Below are 26,623 nucleotides of genomic sequence, written 5' to 3'. Positions count from 1 at the left end.
TTTATCATATTCAAACATTGTTTGAATTTTGATTTCATCGAAAATAATTATACAGGCTTTTTCCTGTTTTGTTAGCCAATAATATTTCATGAGCCTCAAAATTATTTTTAATATTCCTAGAAAAAATATTTGCTTGTTAGAAATGTACCTAATTTAAATAAATTTTAACAATCTTTACCTGGACGAATTTCTACATTGGATACCCATCTTGTTAAGGTATTAATTCCAGGCAGAGGGTATCCTCGTTTACGTAATAAACGATAAGATCGTGGTCCTCCTGCATACAGGGAAAGTGCTGAAGCCACATCTTCAATGGACCATTGAATTTGTTTTTTAGTTTTTAATTTTCGCAACTGACCTTAAGTAAAAATTTTTTCTACAGCATCTGCCTCTGACTTTATTTTTTCCATCATAATTCGCAATTGTTTATTTTCTTTTTCAAGTTGCCCAATTTTTTCTGCATCTTCAATTGAACCAGCCTGAGTGACAATTGAACGTGAATGACAACAGTAACTATTTTCTTGATTATTACCTTCAATTTCCATGTATACTGGGTTGTCTTTGGATACTACCGCTGGCGATACACTAGAATGTAATAAATTAAATCAATATTTAATCAACATATTTTCTGGCATTATAAGTACTCACTTATTATCCAATATTTTCGACTATTTATCTCCTTTTTTTTTGTTTCTGCCTGATGTTTTCTATTAGATTGCGATGCAGAACAAGAAAGGTTTTCAGTTAGTAAATAAGCATTCCATTTTGTTTCTGGATAACCCAACAGTTTTTCTTTCAGCTGGCAATCAGATTCAGTAAAATGCTTTGAGCAAACACTTGCTGTAAAAACGGTTATTTTTCTTTTTGCATGCATTTCTCAACCCAAATGTTGGCAAGGTTTTTTGCCGCGGGAATGTAAAAAGCCGACACTTTGATGGATTTTTCAGTCTTTTGTTATTATTGCTATTGCAACCAATTATGGCACAGTTTACCATTTTTAAAATATCACAACCTACTTCTAATTATATTTAAGAATTTTATTCCGAAAAGCTCATCTAACACTATATTCACTTACGCAAACTGCATAACAAACACAACGTAAAATAAAACATTTATCATTTTAAAATCCACAAGGAAAATAATTCCTGCAGCTGGCTGTATACCACGTATCACAAAAAAGAGGTTAATCTTTGTAAATGGGTATATTTTTTAAAAACCCTTAAAAGGGCTACATCAAAAACACGAACGTTTTCGGAACAACAGTTCCATCATCAGGTTAAAAATACCTTAAGCTTACAGTTTAAAAAGTTAAGTTTTCCATAATGGTTACAAATCTCCTTCTTTAGGATTTTTAGTTGAAAGGTGTTCCTTAAGGTGGCTGGAACATTTCCTGGAGTTTTAATTCTACAAAAGGTTGGAAAAACTTTGTAGGTTGATACATTGTGAGATGAATTGATGTAGCCCTTTTAAGGGTTTTTATAAAATATACCCATTTACAAAGATTAACCTCTTTATTTTTATATTTATTTATCATTTTGTCGTTCGGTCACGTAGTCATAAAAGAGAGAGAAAGTGTTATTCATACGCGTGGCTTTTTCTTGTTGTCGTAGTATCATACTTTAAACTTACAAGCAGTTACAAAGCTGTCCAGATTCATGACTCATGAGTCAATAACTTCAACATTTTAGAGACCTCTGACATCCGGCCGGTAGTCTTCCCTTTTTTTTTGAACGCATAATTTTGTTCTCAACGGACCCCTCCGAATCACTATTAGCCATAATCGTTTATTAATATTTACAAAAACAAACAAGAACTTACACTTTTGCGGTTACAATAATACTGGCACGTTTCTTAAAAATTAATATTGCACAAGCCGGTTTGTTTACATTTTACATGACATCGCTGGTTTTTTCCTCTGCACGTTTGGACTAATCTGGATTTTATTCGGTACGCCATATTTTAGACATTGTTTAACGCCGTACTACGGTAGTTTTTTCCCACTTTTAGTACTCTAAAATATAGGTCGTCATTCGAAGAATTTAATGACGCCTCTATCGAGATTTTCAATAAAAAGTGAAATATCTGTTTTTTTTTTCATGTACCCTTCACTTAATATATCGTCTCTTGTAATAACACCATCTTTCTCATTCAATCCATCTTTCTCAGTTGTCTATGTATATATTTTCCATTCAAAGAATAGCACCATTTAGTCATAAATTTAGGTTCCGTCTTGTTTGATCAATCAATTCATCGTATTTCCGGTGTTTTCCCCTATCACAATAAAATTTGACATCAATAGTATACTACTCCGAGTTACGATTATGTATTAACTACACTTTTCAATAACGTAACAAATTAGTATCAAATAAAGCACAGTTCGTCAATAGTCCAGTCCTTAAACATGAACAGTTAAAAATATTGTTCTGAAGCTATTTTCTTGTGGCATTTTAAAGTAATTACTATTTAAATGGGAATAAGCCACAATTAAAGGTTAAAGTACGTTTATTGACGTTTCGATTTTCACTTCGGAAATCGTTCTCAAAAAGCAAACATTGGTTTACTTAGTGAAAAATTCATTCATTTGAAGTTAATCAGTTAAAAAAATGACATCAGTAAACGGAGTAAAAAAAAGCAAAGGAAAAAAAATGGCTTTAAATCTTGTGTACTTTTTTTAGTTGAATTAATGAATATTTTTCACCCCGGAATATAACATGACCACAGATATTGTAATATAGTTAAAAATATATATGAAAATGCCACAACAACCATAAGTCTACATTCAGCAACTAATAAAATAAAGATTAAAAGGGGAGTCAGGCAAGGTGATACCATGTCACCAAAGCTGTTCATTATTGTTCTTGAGTATGCATTTAAAAGACTAACATGGCAACAGAAAGGAATATCCATCGATGGAGAAAGATTTAACCATCTACGTTTTGCGGACGATATCGTGCTTCTGTCAGATAATCTGGGAGAGATCAAAGACATGCTCCAAGAACTGAATGACATACTACAAGAAACTGGACTGGAGATAAATTTCGAGAAAACCAAAATGATGACCAATATGGTTCCCAGCGAAGAGATACAAATCAATAACAACAAGGTAGAATTAATCGATAAATAAACATACTTGGGTCATGAAATTAGAATAACCAGAGACAACCAAACCTGCGAGCTAAATAGACGAATCACGTTGGGATGGGCGGCATATGGAAGGATGAGAGACATTTTTAGAACAAATACCCCAATTCACCTGAAAAGGAAGGCATTTAACCAATGCATCTTATCAGTCTTGACCTACGGAGCAGAGACCCTAACTTTAACGAAAGCTACTGCCGAAAAACTGAGGGTAACACAAAGGCGAATGGAGAGATCAATGCTGGGCCTGACCTTGAAAGATCGCGTGAGAAATGAGGAGATACGCCGACGAACTGGCGTAGACGATATTATACTGCGAATCAATAAACAAAAGTGGAGGTGGGCTGGACATGTTGCTAGAATGGAAGACGGCAGATGGACGAAGAGATTATTGGAGTGGAGACCAAGAGCCGACAAGCGAAGTCGAGGCAGACCACCCACCCGATGGACCGACGACCTAAGGAAAATAGAAACAAACTGGATTGCAGTAGCTAGAGATAGAGAGCACTGGAGACGTTTGGAGGAGACCTATATCCAACAATGGATGTGAAAATGAGGCTGGATGATGAATATAGTATGGCTCATATCAGAAAGAATAGTAACCGCAAAGACAAGAATGGAGAAGAAAGACCTGAACATCATTGGAGTATACGGCCCAGAACATAACAAGCCTCAATCAACAAGGGAAGCGTTTTATGACCAATTACAAGTAATAGATCAAGTCAGAGGGAAGATGATAATATTGGGGGATTTTAACGCTCGAATAGGCAATCAAGTAATACCCGGAATTAAGCAAAAGCATAACGAGGATGTAAAAAACGAAAATGGAGACGAACTGATGATAAACTTCTGCACGAATAACGAACTTAGAATAAACAACACAGTGATTGACCATAAATACCAACACAAATATACATTTAGTAACACCCGTGGACAAAGATCTATGATAGATTATGTTATAACCAACCGAGATATACATCCATCGAAAATAATCGACGTAAGATGTCTCAACTTGACCATAGCCTAGTGTTATGTAAAATAAGATTCATCCTGAAATACTTCCCCCCAAGAGAGCGGCGCCAACACAAACAAAAATCAAATTTGTAGGACTAAATACGGAATCCACGGAATACTTATAGAGGAAAAGAATATCAGAGAAGATCACTGGGAATGAAATATTAGAAAACGCTACCATCGAGGAAAGCTGGGGAAAACTCAAAAACAACATAACTAATGCAGCAACCGAATCACTTGGAGAGAGGAAAGTAACGAACTCTAACATATCAAAAAAGAAAATACCATGGCTTAGAGAGGAAGTGAAGACAAAATAAATATTGAAGAGGAAGAGGTAAAGGGAGCATTAAGGAAATTAAAAAATAGAAAATCGCCAGATGACAGAATACCGAACCAACTCTTAAAGTACGGAGGATCAGATCTGACCAAACAATTATTAAAACTAATCCAAAAAATAATAGAACAAAACAGAATTTTTCATTTGTAAATTTTTTTTTGTTTTCATTTCCCCTGTAATTTTCCTCTGGAAAATTACAGAGGAATTAATTTATTAAACAAAACATTAAAATTAACAACCAAAGTGATAACAAATAAACTGAATGAAATTATAACACTAGCAGAAGAACAACAAGGTTTTAGGTTGGAAAGATCATGCACCGATGCTATATTTATAATGAGGCAAGTGCAAGAGAAATCATTAGAATACAACAAACCGGCATATCGATGTTTTGTTGACCTTACAAAGGCATGTGATCGGGTCAAATTAAAAGACATTATCCACTTACTGTACGCAAGAGAAATACCTCTAGGAATAATCAAAACGATCGAAAATATCTACCAAAACAACACAATAAAAGTAAAAGTAGAAGAAGAACTAACCGATCCTATTGAAGCTGGCAATGGGATACGACAGGGAGATTCCCTGAGTCCTCTATTGTTCAACCTGATTATGGATAAAATAATAAAAAAAGTAAAAACTAAAAAAGGATACCAAATGGGAGAAAAACAACTTAAAATAATCTGCTATGTAGACGTCGCAATACTACTCTCTCAAAGTGAAGATGATTTACAACGTATGCTGCACCAATTTAATATAACCGCCAGAAAATTTAACATGTTAATTTCCCCAACAAAGACAAAATGCATGGTTATAACAGCAAATTTACTAAGATGTAAATTGGAGCTGGAAGGTCAGATCATAGAACAAGTGATGGAGTTTAAATATCTAGGCATCTAGCTACGGAAAGCTCGAAACGGAAGTGGAAGATCAAGTGTGTAGAGTAAACAGGGCCACAGGCTGCCTAAGTGAAACAATATAGAGAAACAAAAATATCGGGAAAGAAATGAAAGGCAGAATTTACAAAACAGTCATCAGACCAATAATGACATACGCAGCAGAATCAATACCTGACACAGAGAGGACAGAAACAGCCGAGATAAAAACATTTCACAAACAAAACAACAGGGTAAGAAATAGAAGATTAGAATGGAACGATCATATAAGCCGAATGACAACAAATAGAGTAGTAAAAATGGCAAGAGACGGTTGCCCAATAGGAAGACGATCAGTAGGAAGACCACGAAAACGATGGAACGACAACTTACTGGAAGTACATTGAAAACAGAGGCATGTCTATATAAGAAGAAGAAGAAGAAGAAGAGGAATATATGGCTTAGAGTATTTCGGAAGATATTTTTCGGAGGCATGTAAGTGTAATACGTTTCTTTTGGCTATGGATATACTTGATCATAAACCCCTAAGTTACTAAAACTATAGTTATTAAAACATTTAGTTATTCGTGCTGTTCATGAACCTTACAGGAAAGAAAAATCATTGGGGAAGGCAACGGGAAACCACCCCCTAGTATAATCACAATGGATCAAGTCAATATAGAAACGACCCTTAGTCCCGGGCACATGACATACTTAGGACATGTGATGCGCAATGAGAAGTATCAACTAATTCAACTAATTTTACAAGACAAGATAGAAGACAAAAGTTCTCAAGGGTGCAGAAGGACATCGTGGTTGAAGAACATCAGACAGTGGGCAGGAATGACTACCATACATCTATTTAGAGCAGCTGTCAACAAAGTTGTATGGACCAACGTGATTGCCAACATCCACAGAGGATAGGCACCACAAGAAGAAGAAGAGCTGTTCATGAGTGTCATATAAAATATAAAAAATATAAAATAGATTAATAAAACCGTTTAAGAATACTTTAATAAAGTAAAATAGCTATCTAAAGTTCATTCGTTTAGCAAATTCCCATCTGTAAACATGAGTACGTGTTGATATTCGCCGTCTCATTGTCAAGAGGCTATTAAATATAATTTATTGCCTTAAGCCAGACAGATTCTCATGTTACAGATTCAAACTTGCCAGCATGTTTAAATTCAAATTGTATCGTGTTGATTTTTAAGTTAATATATTGTGTTATATTTATGTTACCTATAGTTATTGTTAAGTTATTTACTGGTCGTGTTATTTTTTAGAGTTTAGTTTAATTGTGATTTAATGATTAAATTTTAAGAAATTCTTACACTAATAGTTTCAAAAGTAAATATTTTAAAAACTCATATGATACACATCAGTACGACCCTGTTTGGCTTTCACGTGCTTCTGTTGACAATTGGGAATATGTATATTGAATGAAGTTTATCAAATTTTATTAGGACAATTAAACACTAGAGAACAAATTATTTATAGTCCAGTCGTTAGAGTTGATCTCTAAAAATCATACGAACAAACTGAGAATTTTGCCGAAAATATTAATTTTGGCACCCCAAAAAGGAGTCCTTATGTGCAAAAAATGTGTTATTTTTTCTCGAGGTGTTCTGGACGCAGAAATGTTACATTCTTAAAAAACGCTATCCTGAGAAGACAGTGTGTTTGATTAATTTTTATTGTTTTTTAATTATCACACCATAATATCGCATTTACGAATACCATTGAAATCCATGACCATTTTAAAAAGTTTTTTTAACGTCTCTAAACAAATTTTAATTTTTGTACTTAACTCTTTGATAAAGAAAATTTTACATACGGATTCAATACGAATTTTAAGTAACTATCGGTGGAATAAAAGTAGCAGTCCTCGTAAAATATTCCAATTTTTATACATATTTCAAAATATTTCATCTATCGAATCCATCACTAGTTTATTACCAATTTCCGCCATATCCTACCCCCAGTAATAATTTTAGATCTAACAGACCGTGCTAACATCCGTGTAGATCACACACCGCAAGCGAATCGTTTCGTCAGTGTATCGGAATTATCATTGTAAAAAACGAGACAATAAAACAATCGGTAGTAGAGCACCATCCCACGCTACTGGCCCCGGAAAATCTGAAGCTGGACGTTGCACCATCATGAAAAACAAAAAGAAGTACACTCTCGGTAAACGAAGATACAGTTAAATGTGATTTTTATTATTTGTTTTTATACAGTGTGATCTAGGTTAAATGGAAAGGTCGTGAGTACATAGTTGTTTCTACTAGCTTCTTATAGCTTTTATACAAGAAATAATGTTGTGTTGTAATAATTAATGAGATTTTATTAACTGAAAAATAAAGCACTGATGAGTTGTAAACGTTTTATGTATTAAGAGGACTCTTTTTTTTTGGACATAATTACTGATTCATCTAAATACTTGACAATCTTTTATGTAGACCATCAGCTAAGTCTTAGTTCGCTTTTGCAATATGCGACAGTTATTTTTTTTTGCTATTTTCTCCACTGTTTGATATATATTATTTTTTCTTCAAACGTCAAATAATTACTTATCTAACTTGATCCTGTCAAAGCTTGATGTCTCCGCCAGCAGCAGTTTTTTTCCCATTTCTTTACGGCGGAGGGAAAAATGTTGTCATGGCAACAATATGAAACATGTCACAAAGCAACAATACAAATGTCATTAACAACAATTAAACATCATTTTTATTTATAGTAATATTAAAAGTACAATTAGTTAATGAGGCATTTTCAAAATTGAAACCGTGCAAAAATGTTCCCGACTCTTGATACGCATTGGTAATTGTTGATGATACTGATGGTCGAGAACAACTTTCAGCAATCATTCCCGATGTTGGCGAATCATGAGGGTTTAAAGTTTTTTGAGCATTATCGTTCTTATCGGACTTGGAGGGCCCCAAACGTGCTACTACTGCATCATTAGCCGCGGACTCAATTTCGTTTAGGTTTTCCATTTTCGCACTAAATTTGCGCTTGCGGTTGCAACAACAATAAGCTGTCTTTAATAATTGCAAACAACTACTATCAAACAACTGTAACCAGGTAGACGCAAATTCCACCGACGACTTAATTATTTTAATTTCTAACATCTAGACGACTTTGATAGTTGTCACAGTTAATTTCGAGTAAAAATAGCGTATAAATTGTACTAATTATGGTTGAAAATTGCTACGTTTGAAGAAAAAATAGTATACTTTATTCGGCAAAGAAGCGACTTTTCTTGACTTGCCCTCTATTACGCGCCTCACTTCGTTCGGCGCGTAATATCGGGCGCGTCAAGAAAAGTCATGCTTCTCCGCCTCATAAAGTAATATACTATTATATATACATATCTTCATATTTTTCATATCCACATATAGCCCAGGCTATGGGGGAAAAAGTACTCTCTAATCCAGGAATTTATGTGGCCTAGGTTATAAAGGACAACCTCAGGAGCAATCCCCCAGTTCATTCAACAAAAAATGTTTGGTTATTGTTTATTGATGAGCGTTTATACGAGTAGGTGGAAAATACGTATTTTTCGAGTTTTTTTCATTTTTTGCCTAAAGTAAGTGTTGTAATGGGTAATTTCTGTATAGATTATGAAAGTGCTTTAAAAGACCTCAAATTTGAGACGGTATACGTTCAATTTAATTTATTTGTTATTGCAAAAATGACGAATAAAGGTCAAAATTAAAAAACGTAATATTTATTGCAAAATTGCTTTTTTATTTATTTCATATGTATGACATTCACGACCTTCAACTTTGAATGCTTATAGGATTGCCAAAAAAAATGGTAGAGGGCTAATTCTTGTTTCATTCTCTTCCTAAAGCCGTAAATTTTCATAATCCACTGGAAAATAATGAAAATTTATATTTACCCTCCAAATGTCTAATTTGCAGATTATTGTAGATGTCTTCGAGACGAAGATTTAAAAAAAAAGAGTTTTCTACGACCAATAGGAGCCGAGTTAGCATATTTTTTTTTTAAATCATAAAGGCTTTATTAATAACAATTAAGAAACAAGTCTGGCGTCATTTACTATTTAAAAACCTATATTTTCAAGTATTTATATTCTCCTTAAATTAACATTATTATTTTTATTGTTAAAAATGACGAATAAAGTTTACGTTTTTTCAATGTAGCACCGAAACCGCATGTGGCAAACATTGCGGATGCCGTAAGCACGGCCTAAAAAGTACGAGAATGTGCGAAAATTGTAATGGAGAGAGTTGCGAAAATTATCATACTGCTGAATTTGAACTAGATGACGCAGAAAAAGAATGTGAGAGTGAGATGGATGTTTTGGATGAATTGTTATATGATTCTGAGGAAATTGTACAACCTACTAAAAAAAAGAAAAATAAATAAAAACTAAGCATATTTCTGATTATATAAATATTGAATCTCATTTTAAAACCATATAAATAAATTACAATTATTTTACTGTTTATCTCTTTGTTTTACTAATTTATTCCTTCTATCAAAGTAATTTGCAATTTAAGATATACGTATATAGGATGTTTATTTTAATTTATTAAACCAATTATTTAATTTCTCATGAAATTGTACTAAAAATCTAGTTTGACCAAAAGTTTTTAAAATCAATTTTTTTGAATTTTTTTTTGGAAAATAGATTGTTTTTAAATATAAATTTTAATCATTTGAACTTTACTTTAAAATAATTTTTCACTGATAAAAGATTACATAGCGAGGCAGAGTAAGTATTTAAAAAAAAAGATAAATACTGAATAATAGTAGTCTATATTTTAGAATATTAATTTTTTTTAGAAATGGGTATGTTTTATGGGGATGTTCTCCATAATAATTTGGTAGCAGATTACATTTAATAGTATTGTAAAAGTAAAAGAATTGAAAAAAAATTTGAATATTAAAAAAATTTTTAGGGGGGTTGTGGGTGGTTTTTTAAGAGCGAATGTATTCCAGATGTTATTATTTCGACGAGCTACCCCAGATTAAAAAAAAATCATCCAAATCGGTTTATTTTTCACCGAGATATTGCAAATTTTTCCGAGCTTCGCCATATTCGTTTCTTAATTGTTATTAATAAAGCCGCTGTGATTTTTTAAAAAAATTATGCTAACTCGGCACCTATTGGTCGTAGAAAACTCTTTTTTTTAAATCTTCGTCTCGAAGTCAGCCACAATAATCTGCAAATTAGAAATTTGTAGGGTACATAGGGGGCGCTGCAGCTCTAAATGTTTATAACTGCAATTTTACAACTTCATAAATAATTGTTTTTAACAAGTTAAACATTTTTTTCATTATTTTCCAGTGGAATATGAAAATTTACGGCTTTACGAAGAGAACGAAACAGAAATTAGCCCTCTACCATTTTTTATGCATATGAGCATTCAAAGTTGAAGGTCGTGGGATAAACTAATTAACGTGTCTCAGTAACAAGTTAAGCGATCTAGGCCTACTACGGCTCATTCGATTCATAATTTTATAGGCTTGAATGTAATATATATAATAGTCTCCCGTTTTATACCGCTGTCGCGGCTTTGGGAGTATAGCAGGGTAGTCTGCTATATCTAGGGCCTACGGTATACAAGGAAGGTAACATGGCCAGTGCTACGCTTCAACCGTCTATTATTACCCCTGGTTTTACCCAAGGTACTCATTTTTATTCAGGCTGAGTCGACCTGGGGCCTATAGACATTTTTAAAATGTCTAGATGTTCTTGCCGGCGGTGGGATTCGAACCCCGGACCACCGGCTTGCGAGTCAAGCATCCTACTGCTTGCGCTACGCAGGCCCTGAATGTAATATATTTGAAATAAAAAAAAAGCAATTTTGCAATAAATATTACGTTTTTTAATATTGACCTTCTTTCGTCATTTTTACAATAAAAAATAAATTAAAGTGAACGTATACCGGCTCAAATTAAAGGTCTTTTAGAGTACTTTCATAATCTATACAGAAATTACCCATTAAAATACTTACTTTAGGCAAAAAATAAACAAAACTCAAAAAATATTAATCAACTGGGGGATTGCTCCTGAGGTTGCCCTTTATAACCTAGGCCACATTACGTAAATTCCTGGATTACAGTGTAAAATCACTTTTTTTCCCCACAGCCTGGGCTAATACACGTTTCCTTCATCGTATGGAGAATTTCTTTTGGTCCTTACATTTTCTAATGGTTCAGCTAGCAGGCAAAGCAGATGTATGTAGTACTTCATGTCAATGTTAATTACATTTAATGAACTTTAACCTTTAATATTTTAACATTTATTTATGTTCATGAACTTATAATTTATACTTCTTACATTTCTCAGGTACCAAATGTTGCTTTTTAACATATAGAACCTTTTCTACTTAAGTTATAAGTTAAGCAATATACGAACAGTACATTACAAAATTTATTCTATTCACACTCCATCTCAATAGCACTCTCAAATACATCAATTTAAAAAAACATCCTACACATATCTGCTTTCCATATTCCAGGTACCAAATGTTCAAAAAACATATAAGGCCTTTTATAAAAATCTTTAGTTCTTTATCTGTATAGTTAGTTGCCTACCTGTACTCACAACTTTTTACCAAACTTTAGTTCACCTACATTATTAAGAATTTTTTAAATTTCCCAACGTAATTTTAGGATAAATCATGCTTCAAACTACAACATATTGATCGTTGCTACTGTTATATATTAAATTTTAAATATTGCTAGCTAGTGTCATATTCAGACACATACCTTAGGTTACATTCCGACTTCCGTCCTAACATGTCATTTTAATCAATTGCTATCAACAAGTCCTCGTAGACACTTCGTCTCAGGACTAGCCACATCCAGTGGAGTCTTATGTTGCCACGTTATCTATTCCTGTTGTAACTTAATCATCATAGTTTATAAAGTTATAAAATGTAACTCAAAGTTAATTTAACAACATTTAAAGGGTTTTGACCCATGTATTTAGTGGCTTCAAATATGTACATCCAGTAAATATTAACTACACTTTTTGTAATAACCTTGGTCAAAATTTTAAATTTCATGTTTGATTTAATTAAAGTGGTTATACTTTTAGGATAGCACTGATGATGGAATATTAATCCCGAAAACTTTCTGTGGTGTAACCCGATATGGTTTTTAATATTATACCTTTTATAAAGGAATTTTTAAATAAATTTTTTGTGAGACATGGTATACAGCCAGTTAGAGGACTTTAGTTTCCTTGTGGATTTTGATGTTTTGACTTTCTCAATAATAATGCTCTCTCATAAAAATATGTGAATTTAACATTTTTATAAACTATAAATTTTATTGTTACAGTGGCGTCGAAAAGAAGGTTTTGGAACCCAAAGAAGTGGTTCCGAAGAAAAAACAAAAACAGCAATGATGAAGTCGTCGTTGTAGAAGTTACCGAAATCGGAAAAGATGCGCTGCGTAGCAGGTCTACCAGTGAACTTTCCGTCGCCGAGGAAGGGAGAAGAAGGTTGGTTACATTTGTTTCTTACTTTTTACAGAAAATAATTTAAAAACCAAGTATTCAAAACCACTCATACACTGATTCGGTATATCGTTGACTAATTTGTTTCAGCTTATTTTCGTTGAATAGAAATTTCATTTAATGTTTATTTTATTCTATATATATTTTAGCAAAGCAAGCCCCATAGCATGACAATAAATTATATTTCAGTTAAGTAGCAACTACTATGTTTGTTGTTATTACAACAATTTCATCTCCTTTCTGTACACAGAAAATTATTTTTTATTGAAGGAAATTAATTTAAAATTATTTATTTAGCTTGTGGCTTACATCCCAGAATGGGCAATTAAATTTTACATTTATGCATTATGGAAATCATTTGAGTTACAAACAGATGTCTAGTTTTTATATACATTGTAGGTAAAAGTTTATGGTCGGTATGGACCTTACGTGAGATGGAGTGAGAAACACCTATTTAAAAAGAGAGAGGTATATTAGGTCCGCCCTGTATATCGTCGAAAATGCAATAGTGGAAATAATAAAAGAGGGGAAGTTCAACGTTGCCAAACTTATTGGTTTTATTTGACCTGTTGTCTTTTTAGCTTTGAACAATGTTCTAAGGTAATCAAATTTGGGCGAATTGATTTAAATGACAGCTTACTGTTTTTTATTGGGAATATGCCACAATTTTCCTTTACAATAAGTTTAATTTATCATTTTGATTTCCATTTCGGAAATCGTTTTATATAAATAAAATTTATGAATGTTTCGTATTGTAAGTAGGATTTTCGAATTGGAAATCTAAACATCAAAATAAGCTTATTTTAAAGTCACATTGTGCTTTATTCGTAATAAAAATAATAAACTGCATTATGACACCTCAATAAAAAAGCTTTATACAAAATTATTTGGCAACGTCGCGTCGTCAAAGTAAGGATACTGTGGTAACGAGCAGATTATAACTTGAAAAATAAATGAAACAATACAAACAGTAAATAGTACATACATTTTTATTACATATTATTATTAAATCGCGAATCGTCTAAATCGACATTTAAAAACATAAAGTTTTTCCACTTTACTTGTTGTTAACGGTGTTCTTCTTTTATTTAAAATTAAACCATTAAGTATCCATAACATTTTGACGCTTGATTGATTGATCATCAGGAAATATTTCTTGAGTTTTCTGCACTTTATAACAATGTAAGTTGTTTCTTTTCAAAATATTTCTCACTGTTTTTGTATTCAAATCAACTTCATTGGCAATTTGTTTACTTGAACACGGTGTCGCTTCAGCCAATGCACAAACTTGAATTTCTCTAATTTCTCGTTCTTAAGAAATTTTCTTTTCGCGAGGTTGATCTGATGGGCAACATTTTTTACATCTTCCATTAGTACAGCCAAACTTTTAAAATTGATGAATAATGGCCTATTGATGGACTAATTTTCTATAGGTATTGGCCTATTTTCAAAAGCCATAATAAATAAATTAATAGTTTCTTGTACTGAATTGCCCCCAAAGTACCATTTTATTATTTGTACCCTTTCTTCTGTTATATAAACAGTAGGCATATTAAATTTTTATCTTCATACGTACGCGGTTACCTCCAAAAAGAAATACATAGCATAGCGTTCGGCCTATTTCTGTAACATTCAAGAAAACGGACGAATGGCGATGTTGCCAAAATTATCTTGTTTTATTGGAGATTACGTTACAATTTCGTCAAATAAAAATGCGAATCTGTAAATTTTTCATGGATTTAAGGAATTTTGTACCAGTATTTGTGTTTCATTTTTAATATCATCATCTAGTTTTAAATGGCAATATAACCGCGCCACTGATTGCCAATTTTTTTAATCAATTCAATGTTTTAATTCAAGTATGTAATAAGGCAACCCTGCCGCTTTTTCTTACACCTAAGCTGGATCGGAAATAATCGTCTGGCGTTCACTAATGGGTGTGCCTAAGGAATGTGGAGGGGAGACCAAGGGGAAATATGATTGTTATCTTTGTCTATTTACTGAAAATATGATTTTATATAATGTGTTCCATTATGTTCATGTCTATTTCCTATAATTTTTAACTCATGTTTTCTTATCGCCTGTATGAATTAATGCTATTCTTAATCTGTATAACGTACCTAACTACCTTATTTTTTATAATTAGGTCCACAATGAATTATTTTTCGTGGGTACCGGTATCAATGTTTATTGTTCTTAAGCTACTTTACATTCGAACAATTTACTATTGAATCTATTTTAAACTTAAAAGGGTGTTTAAAATGGTCAAATACTTACTCTTAATAAGCTAAATGACAAACAAAAGCTATTACGCCAACGAACGATGATGTTTATTTCTTAGAAAAGAAAAATATCAATTACTTAAAATATATGTCTTGCACCAATGCTCTTCATAAGAGTCTGTACTGCAAAGTGACCGCGAAACGCATTATAGTCTTTTTTCTTTTTGCTTTATATCGGTTCTTGCCTCAGGTTCTTCCTATTTCTTTCCGGCTGTTACTCTTTTCCCGTTTTTTTTTCATTTTACCTTTCACTCTTATTCGATTTCTCCCTATCTTATTCCGCACTATAATCTCGTCCTCTTTCTATCTCTCTTATTTTTACTCTCGTTCTTTCCCTTATTTTTATTCTCTTTCTTATTTCTCTTTCCCTTTTTTTTTCTTCCTCAACCTCTTTCACACATAGTTTTTTATTAAACCAAAATATTACAAAAATGAGTTTAATAGCTCAAATCTGAGATTCATCGTGATTTTATTGTGTCTAAAATATCTTACACGCATATTAAATAACGACAACATTCGATAAGATATTTGAGATTTCACTTTCTTTCGAGATAATATGATTATTTGATTATCAATGACTTCATTACTATTTTACAGCATTATTGTTTGAATGATTTACCGTAGCGGTTCAGTGATATGAATGTGTATTCGTGTTTGTGTTTATTGGCACTGCACCCCGTTTTATAAGGTACTGAATTTTTATTACTTTTTATAAACATATAAAATGGTCGTTATGGTTATAGCTCTTGCTTAGTATATGGTGGAGGTGATGTGTTTTGTGAAAATCAGGTTTATTCAGTTAGTTGATTGTTTTTAGAATATAGTAAGTAGGTATTGTAGTAGTGAGTTTTCCCATCACCATGCGACGGGCGATCCAATCAATTGCATCTACAATCACTCCACTTGATTTTTTCTGTCTTCCTCCTATTGAAGACTAGGACGACAACAGAAAATATATTAATCTGTTGTACAACTTTCATAACAAATAAGTCTCTTTTGGATAGTCACTGAACTTTTTGCGTAAATTCGTCTTATGAAATCATTTATTTGTTGGGAAAGCTCGAGTTTTGTATTATATTTTTTACCGATCACCAAATTCGCAGCCAATTTTTTAGGATCAACTAAATTTTCAAAAGAATTAAAAATTTAATTTTTAAAATAATAAACTTCTTGCATGAAAGGGCCTGTCTTTTCACCTCCAGATAAATATTGTCCTATCTGACAGATAGTTATCTGAAGGATAGACATTTATTTATAAAATAAAAGGTACCTGTCTTTTCATGTCAAATTATGTTGCGGTTACGTATCTGTAAGATAATATAAAATTTAATTCAAAACATACCAATATTTAATTAATTGTCAAATAAATCACAATGTTTTAATATATCTTTTGATTATTCAATTTGTGATGGCAGGAATAAGTTAAATTATGTAAAGAAGAATTTAATAACAAATAAAAAAATAATACATGTTTAATGATTCTTCTCAGGTTTTTCCATAACACTAAAAAATTATATAAGGTTAGCTCAACCATCTTCAACCTCAAAAAGTTTAGTAATGTCTTTTATTAATTATCAATTCATCTTTAAAATTGTCTTAATTTTGATCTCTCGCTAGGTTATACTCGTAGAATGTTGCTGCAGATTAGAACGGCTGAATCTTTTCAACCTTACAGCCACTTCCACTGGATGAAATAGTATCTAAAGTTTCCCTTCTATACATAAAAAGTTATGTTGCATATCTGGTTCTTGGATTGTTTATTGGACTTCTTAACCCTTTCAGACCTGAACATAATTTTTTCTTCAGAACTTTGCAAAATTTAGTGCAAATGATACTTGGAGGTTACTACTAAAAAAAGGTTTTATTTTAGGTAATACAAAATATTAAATCTACCGTGTATGAAAATACAAAAAACAATTTTGATCCTTTGTAAGGCACAAATAAACATTACATTTTAAATACCTGACTCGCGTTCTACTTTTTCAAGTGCTTCTGTAGCAGAATCTGGCTGTAGTTAGCTAATCTACAGTTGGAAAATGCTCAAAGCTATCCAACCTTTTATTTTCAGCTGGTCTTGCACCCCTGTAATTTTGTGGTCTTTTATTGGAGGTTCTCTTTCTTCCTCTTCTTGATCTGCAAGTTCCATTCGAAAGGATAGGAGATTTTTTACCTTTCGTTTTGTAATATTATTCATTTGACAGATAGCTCTATATTGCATCCAAGAATTTACCACCGCCAGATCCAAAAAGTGAATTATAGCTTTTAAGGTCCATTTTCTGGTTTTTATCCAGCTTCGATAATATTCGAGTTGCTGATCTACGATATCAACACCTCTCATATTCTCATTGTAAGATTTAACAATATCAAGACATGTTATTTCTACATATATTTTTATTTTTACACCACCTTTTTCAGCTACTTCAGCTTCATTTGACAATAAAACTACAGAGTTTGAGTCCCTCCACTTAACGGCCACCATATTTTGTTCTTTGCAGCAAAATTGTTCACTTTGACCTCTCTGAAGATGACTATCTGGCACAAAGTTAACTTTGATTCGATTGTTCATTACGGTTCCAGTTCCATATATTTTAGTTCACAAAGCTTATTTATTATGCGAGGTGTAGTAAAATACCTGTCAAAGTGCAAAAACGATTCTTCTGGCAATGATGTTGTTAATTTTAAGACTACAGAAGGTACAGAACATCTCAAAATCAAGAACCACACCTGTTGATGAAGCCAGTACAAAATTTTTTAATCCTACTGGTCGTGGTTTGCCTTATACATATTGACGTAAAGAGCACCGACCAGTAAAAGGGATCATCTGTTCGTCAATGCTGTAGTTGTTTATTGATCTCTCAATTTGAAGACATGCATCTCGTACATCATCTATGACAGGTTGCTCTTTCCATAGCCTGTTTTTTTTATGATTCTCAGGGGGAGAATTTGTGTCAACAAAGTGAAGGTAGGTTCTCAGTTGCATAACTCTATCCCTGGGTAAAGCATCAGATACACTTGATATTTTAAACCCAGCTTTCCAATACCAGGATAAACGAGGGTACCGAGTATAACCAAAGAGCAAATGGGCCCCGAACAGTTTTTTGATTTCAGCTGCTGTCGTATTTAATGCTTTCCCTTTTTTTGACAATGAATACATATTAGAATATAAGGCTGCTTGGTCAAAAATGTCGTTTGGAAAATATTTAAAAAAATATTTTAGGGGAGTTTCAATATTTCCGTGTTGGTATGCGAACAAATTTTTTTTCTTTGGTTTATCCTCGATACTGGTAAAACGAACGGCTTTTGACCAAGAAAATTTTTGTTCTTCTTTTTTTTCATTTTCATGATTTTGCTGTAATTCATTTTCAAATTAATATAGAATAGGTTCGTTTCTTACCAAGTTTTTGTTTGGAGGCTGAATTTTCTGGTAGCTACTATCCGACTCGTCATCGCTCTCTGTCAGAATCCTAGTAGGTTCCTGAGCCTCTCTCTGCCATGTAGGGTCAACATCCGAATCGTCGCTAAAACCTTCTACCTCTTAGTCTTCATCCATCATCCTAAGAAGTTCATCTACATCTTTTTGCTTGTCCAAGAAATCTAAAATAAAAAATAAAAAAAACACAGTTAATCCCAACCTGCACAAATGAGCAAGTAGAAATAGAAAGTTAATTTTCTAAAAAAACTGTTAAAATTTAACAAAAAAACACTGCAATTATTTGGCTAGACTAATATGAAATGTAACACACTGGTTTAAAAAAAAACAAGCTTCTTTACTATAAAAAACATACTTACATTTTAGACGAAAATTTCGGCGTTCCATCGTGAAGAACTAATTCATACTAATATCCCGCCAACCCAAAAGCACGTGGCCCCGACATGATTCAACATTGTTCTGTGATGCCTACTACACAACTATCGTCGCTCGTTCGGAACGTTTAAAACTGCGCTGTACGTATACGAGGGTACGTTAAAAATAGCCTACACAATTGTGTAGGCACAGGTGGAAAGGGTTAAAAATGGCTTTACTTTATAATCAGAATCTCCTTGTGTAAGAACCTATTTCTATCATCTCCATTTAAACTTCTTATCAATAATACAGACTAGGACAAACAAGAGACTGCATACGAAAATTGAACCCGGTACTATGGGATAAGAACATCAGCATGAAAACAAAGAAAAAAATATATAATACCATGACAAGAAGTATCCTCACTTATGGGTGTGAAAATTGGACAATAAATAAGAAAACCAAAAACAAAATAAGAGCAACAGAGATGGAATTCCTAAGGAGAAGCTGCAGAGTAACAAGAAGAGATAGAATAAATAACATGGAGATTAAGAGGAGAATGGGAATGAACTCCGACATAATAGACTACATCGAACAGAAGAGGTTAACCTGGTACCGACATGTCAGAAGAGCAGACCAAAATCGCTGGATAAATAGAATAACAGAGTGGAGCCCGATAGGAAGAAGAAAGAGAGGCAGACCCCGAAGATCTTTCAGAGATGAGGTGGACGAAGCAATGAGTAGAAGAAACCTACAGGAAGGGAACTGGCTAAACAGGAAAAATTGGAGAAAACGGTTGAGTGAAGGAATACAGTGAAAACTGTGGAAATCCTTGTATATATATATATAATATATATATCAATAATACAGAATTATTTATTCCTACCTGGTAGGTACCTAGAAAAACATATCCAAGAAGTATCACAAAAATTGTCATAATTTAAAATCAATATTCCCTGTATTATATAGAAGATTTATTGAATGTTTTGAAAATTTCCTACTACATTCTGGATATTTTGTATAATTATTCTTTTTCTTTTTTTCATATAATTGAATGCATTTTATAATTATTAAAAGAATCTGACAAACTACGTAGCATGTGCATATTTCTTATTTTGGAATTCGATACTACTATTATTTAATCAATAGCACCAATATCTCTTGAAAAAGGTTAATTAACAATATTACAATATTTACAATATTTTCTCAGAATATAGATCAATGTCGGTTTACTTAATCTTAACCTTTTAAAAAAGTGTTTATCATTACAAAAATTAAAATCAAATCAAATATTATATTCTCGCACAAACAAAAATACAAACATTTTTAAAAATGTTTGTATTTTGAGAACGATTTCCGAAGTGGAAATTGAAACGTCAATATAGGTTATTCCACGAATATACGACTATTTCTGATTATTGCGACAACGAATATTTTACTGTGCAAGTAGAAGTATGAAAGTAAATCGGTCTAATCATTATTCCAATAAAAAGGATCTACTGTTAGTATGGCATCTAAACTAAAATTATTTCAGTTAATAGATGATCATATAGACGCAAAATTTATTGTGAAATTTAATCCGAAAATAACAAAAATTTTTACGCAAAAGCTCATTTTTACGGAAATGTGTTCATCAGACATTTTTGTTGGATTTCGGTGAAATGTATACACCAAAGAGGCGTGCCGGGTTTCTTTGATATTACACTATTTTATTACTTTATTAGGTACTACAACTATAATAAAAATAAATGTAATATTTTTAATATAAATGAAAAGAAATTGGCAGAACGATGGGTTAGAAACCAGAAAAAGAATCTATATAATATTTCACTTTGTTAGTTTTAAATATTTGTTTGATTTGAGTGGATGTACTCTTAAAAGTTCCGAAAGTAACGGGTATAACATACCGGCTATTGATAGTTAAAGTACCGAGTCGTTACAGATATTAAAAAGTAACGAAGATTTACATACAGTTTCATATATCGCCGACTGATTTTAAAAACCGTCCGTATAGAGGTTTCCGGTGAAGAGAGGTGTCCGTTAAGAGAGGTTTTAGTGAAGTGTATTTGTTTATTGAAGCCAAAAATGCCGAGACGTGTTTTAGATGTAGACAACTTTATATTTAATGTACTTTCTTATTTTATTGCTGAGAAAACAAACGGGGACCATTTGCGACCTGTTCAGTCCGTACATAAACGTGTTTGTGATGCACTCTGTATTAGTGAAACAAAACTAAAGTCGGTTTTGCAAAAAGCAAAAAAAAGTGGACAAAGTGAACAAAATGTTTCACAATATAAATCTCGCCGACAACCAAAGACCTTTCCGAAGGTTGCAAATTTGAAATCCGTGACACAATATATAAAATGCGCGAAAAGAAAGAACATGTTTCTTTAGATTCAGTGCTATAATAATTAAAGGACAGAAATATATTTGAAATTTCCAGAACAAGTCTCTGGAGAGTTTTAAGACAGATTGGCTTTAAGTTCAAAAAGGAAGACAATAGAAAGGCTTTGTGTGAAAGAGCTAGTGTCGTTCACAAAAGAATAGAATTTTTAAGAAATTATAACAAATTTAAAAAAGAATGTTCTTCCTTTGTTTATTTAGACGAAACATGGATTTTTGCTTAAGGCGGTATCAAACGAATTTGGCAGGACGAGAGCATAAAATCCATAAAACACATCGATAACGAGGGAAAGAGATATATTATAGTGCATGCAGGTGGAAAACATGGTTTTATTGAGGGAGCAGATTTTGTGTTTTCATCAAAATCAAAATCAGCCGATTATCATGATAATATGAATACGGAGATGTTTGTGAAATGGTTAAAAGAAAAACTGTTGCCAAGTTTACATGAACCATCCGTTATAGTACTGGATAATGCTGCGTACTATTCGGAAATTTTAAATAAGCAACCAAAAAACATCTGCACCGTAGATAAAATAAAAGAGTGGTTAACGAATAAAAGTATTACTTTTCCTCAATACTATTTTAAGCCTCAATTACTAACGTTAGCTAAAAGGAACATATATATAGTAGACGAAATTATACATAGCTTTGGACATCGTGTGTTAAGACTACCGTCCTATCATTGCCAATTCAATCCAATTGAATATATTTGGGGGATATGCAAAACATATTATGATTGATCCAATATGATACCATATTGGATACAAGGGTTACAGTGACGAGGCAGTCTTGAAAACATGGCAACAAGTATTGGATATTACCACTCTTGAAATTTGGGGAAAAAGTGTAAAAAAATGTGAAGACTTAATTGAAGAATGGTGGATCCGTGAAGGTCGCATCAAAGCAGGTAATCCTGTTATAATTTACCATCCGAATAAGGATAGCGACGACAGTGATTATGGCTGTGAATCTGACGGTTGATGATAGTTTTAGGAGATTGGAAGAATAAGACAATAAGTAAGTTTTTTTGTTTTTTTTTTAATACTAATTGAATACTCGACTAAATAAAGTACACTATTTAATCACTTAAGTATTGTTGCACTTCGTTTAAATCATTTAATTCAAAAACTAACTTGTTTAAATACTAAACTCAATGATAGTAATTATATAATTCAAAATTTGAATTACAACTGTTTTATAAACTATCAACTCTATATTTATATCATCACTTCATATTTAAATCTAAGGTTTATATCTGCCATAACAGTATTTTAAAAATGGGGAGAATTTACTATTGTACAATTCAGCACAATAGACCATTTAAGTCGATACCTTTAACCGAATTTAAAACAGTCGTATATTCGTGGAATGGAGTATAAACGTATTTTAACCTTTAATTGTGGCTTATTCCCATTTAAATAGTAATTAATGTAATTTAGTAGGTATGTTAAAAGTTATAAAAAACGAGCTGTGTCCGATATAATTTTGTCCTGGCTATAATTATTAATTAATAATTAAAAAATAACTTTTTTTGTATAAATAAAAAAAATTCGACCCGGGTAGATATTATTTTAGATTTCGTGGATCATTCCAAACAAAAAAGGTCGTAAGTTGTATCGTTTTCGAGTTATAAACAATTTAAAACTGAAAAAAGAATGAACGATAACGATTTTCAAGGCTTAAAAACATATTTAAAAAATACCATTTTTGAAATTACGAAGTACATAAATTCAAGATAAAACCTTATTCCATCACTTTTTGACAAGTATTTTGGGCTTATTTAATTTTGAAACATTGTTTTGTAGTTGTTAATGCAGACCGATCGCCCTTTCCGATAAGAAATTTTCCTCATTAACAAATAAAACAATATATTTTAGAACGAAACATGGCAAAAATGTTTATCAGATACCTGATAAAAGGTTTAAACTTTAATTTATGTACTTGAAGTTTATAAAAATAATATTTTTTACTTGTCTTTTTAAGCCTTAAAAATCATCAGTTTTCGTTTTTTAGTATTAAATTATTTATAACTCGAAAACCATCCTTTTATGTTTCGAATGATCCAAAGAATATCTGTCGAAAAGTGTGTTACAAATAAAACAAGTCATTTTTTACTTATTAATTAATTAGTCAGAACAAAATTATATCAGGCACCCTTTATCATTATATCAAACTCAAAATTTGTGACTGATTCGACGTCTAAGGAATCAGGCACAAATGAACCAGTATCCCTGGATGACGATAATACAACAGCTGAAGTACACTCTGTTAATTTTCTCTTGGACCTTTTAGAGAGAGCAATTTCTTCCTTTTTTTCTCATGATGTTTTTCCTCAATTTCTAACTTCTCGGTCGTATCAGTTACAATTTTGCTTCGGTCTTTTCTTCTCATTTTGAAATTTTCGGGGTTATGCTTTGGGATAACCAAACAATTGTTCTGGACTTCTGAAGAGCTGATGTTTCTCGTCAGTTTCGACAATTTCTTCTTTGTGATGAATACCAGATTCTTTATTTGCCATATTTTTGCTGCAGCTTAGCTGCCATTCTTTACTTTTTGTATCACCCTCGTCTAATATTTTATTCTTATTGGTTACGTTACTAATCAAAAAGTCACTGTCATCGAAGACATATTGATTAAAAGGTACTATTCCGCATTATTTGAAACCTGCCTTTATATAACTGGGGGTCATAGATTTATCAAACACCACTTTCTGAGATATGAAAATTGTTTATTGGCTTCCCATCATCCATGAGTCCATAACACTGCACATATTATGTTTTAAATGGAGCATAAATAGCCACATACAGTGGCTGCAATTTGTTGGAACTTTGTGGCGGTAAAGTGAGCATGGTAACTCCGTTGTCTCAAACCTGCCTTTATGTTACTGAGGGTCATAGATTTATCATACGCCACATTCTGCGATTTAAAAATTTCAAAGCACGTGGTGTTCGTGTGTATTAAGGTAAAAAAAATGCTTATTAAAAGCTTAAAATTTTTTATTTTAAAGAAGATCATTTCGGAATTGAATCATTCCATCATCAGTTTAATAAAATGTTGTTAAAAACATTGTATGGCCACAGAAAAACATTGGAAGGACATCAGTATTAAAAAACAATCCTCATGGTATTTACAAAGGTAAATGCAATAGACTGTTAACTTTGTTAATTAATAAAAACTGAAAATGGGGAACATCTTACATGACCCCCTGGAGCTGGTGAGGTTTTATCGACTTACAGACTTACGTCCTGTAGTCTAGGGCTAACTGATAGAAAGATGGTGATAGATTGTGGTAGATTTTATACCTTAATAAACACGAACACCACGTGCTTTGTATTCAATAGGTATACTAGCCACTCCTGGATATCTCCACTTCATGGTTTTGTTCCAGTTTCACTTTAAATTTAAAAATTTGTTATTGGCTTTCCTGGATTTCTCATCATCCATGCGTCTATAGCACTATTATAGTATGTTTTAAATGGAGCATAAACAGCCACATTCAGTATACTTTCCGTAACACATTATGTTGCATTGTATTACGTAATTTTTAAGCCAGATTTATTGTTCATCATTTAATACCCTTCGATTATCGTAATGGAGTTTATACAATAATACATCGTTGGAAGCTTCTTTAGCTTTCTTTACGTATCGCGCTAATGTTTGATGTTTAATGCTATTTCTCTCGGCTGCTATTCTGAGGCTTAAGCTATGTTTTAGTACATCATCTACGGCCCTTTTCATAGCCTCTGTGCTAAACAATCCTTTGTTAGATTTTCTTTTTCGACCGCGACCCGTCTGTAATAAAAAATCATACTTGTAGACTGGGTTACAACAACATTGCAGGCCGCTATTCATCACATCGTGCAAAAAGAAAACAGACAGTGACAGCAGAAGATAATAGAAGGTCAATGTAAACATTTTAAAAATATCACATCTGAAATATTTTGTAACAAATTAAAGAATTTAGTGTCTAGTTCTAGCGCGAAATTGAAATGGTGACATGAAAATCGTTGCGACTGTCTCGTGGTGCACTCGTCTCAAGGTGGCCCACTCTCCCCTACAAATTTTAATAATTTGGTCATAGCCGTTTAGCAAATCCACCAGCTCTACCAGACATTTTACGGTTGTCTTGTAATTTACAACTATTGAGGCATGCTGTTGTTGTTTAGCAAAAATGTGTTTACATTTTTGATATAACATAATTTGATCATTACGGTAACGTGTCTATTGTTGGACTAAGTTGCACAACTTTTAGAAATATTTTAAGGATTGTAACATATTACAATATTCACTAGATACTAAGAACTGTCAAATTTATTGATTTTTTAAAGACTAAGTACATTCAGCAAAGAATTTTTGTAGCTCTTGTTGCGTTCTGCACATACGCTGACCTCTATATAACAATTACGGTCATCAGAAAGTAAGAAGAACGTCTATATTCAATCTAGACCCCGCTGGATTCTCACTGTCGCTTTTGGTCTTCTTCTTCTTCATCTTTGTCAACCATTTTCCATCCACTCCTGAATGTAGGTCTCTCCCAATTGCTTCCATCTTTCTCTATCTTGCTCCAATCTAATCCACTGTTTGCCTGCCACTGTTCTTATGTCATCTACCCATCTTTTTTGAGGTCTTCCCATGCTTCTTGTTGTCGTCCTTGGTCTTCATTCTAGAATTCTCCGTGTCTACCTGTTGTCATTATATCGGGCTACATGACCTGCCCAGCGCCACTTCATTTTTGTAATTTCTTCCACAATATCCCTAATCTTCGTTCTGCGTCTTATCTCGGTGTTTCTAATCTTGTCTTTTAGTGATATTCCAAGCATGATTCGTTCCATTGCTCTTTGCGTTGTTTCTAATTTTTTAGCAGATTTTTTGGTAAGGGCTACTGTCTCCAAGCCGTAAGTACAAACTGGTAGTATGCATGTGTTATATACCTTTTTCTTTAGGTTTACAGGAATGAAGGTGTTTTTCAAGATATATGCTAATTTGCCGAAAGCGCCCCATGCCAGTTGTGTTCTTATTTTAATTTCAGCATCTTGATTTGGTTTTCCTAGTTTGATAACATGACCTAGATATACATAATGTTCAACATTTTCTATGGTATGATTTTGTATTGTTATATTTGTCTGGTCTCGGCTCAGTATTTTTGTTTTGCTGTAATTCATTTTTAAGCCTACCGCTCCTGAAACTGCATTTAATTGTTGTAACATATCATTTATTTCTTGGATGTTATCGGCTATTAAAACTATGTCATCTGCGAATCGCAAATGGTTTAAGTATGAT

General features: G+C 32.6%; 1 protein-coding gene across 6 annotated transcripts in view; it reads left to right on the top strand.

The window, feature by feature from the left end:
• The window catches only part of LOC140449831 (uncharacterized), a 471,756-nt gene that overhangs the window by 262,279 nt on the left and 182,854 nt on the right, over nt 1–26,623 (top strand). For 5 of the 6 annotated variants that reach the window (XM_072543189.1, XM_072543194.1, XM_072543192.1 and 2 more), the window contains one exon: nt 12,694–12,856. In XM_072543189.1, coding sequence (XP_072399290.1) covers nt 12,694–12,856 — 163 coding nt within the window. Of the gene's footprint in view, nt 1–12,693; nt 12,857–15,717; nt 15,842–26,623 lie in introns of those variants that run through there. The other variant, XM_072543193.1, reaches the window with a different exon arrangement.

Source organism: Diabrotica undecimpunctata, chromosome 9 (genome assembly GCF_040954645.1).
Source record: "Diabrotica undecimpunctata isolate CICGRU chromosome 9, icDiaUnde3, whole genome shotgun sequence".
In the NCBI taxonomy this organism is placed as follows: domain Eukaryota; kingdom Metazoa; phylum Arthropoda; class Insecta; order Coleoptera; family Chrysomelidae; genus Diabrotica; species Diabrotica undecimpunctata.
This window is presented reverse-complemented; position numbering and strand designations above follow the sequence as displayed.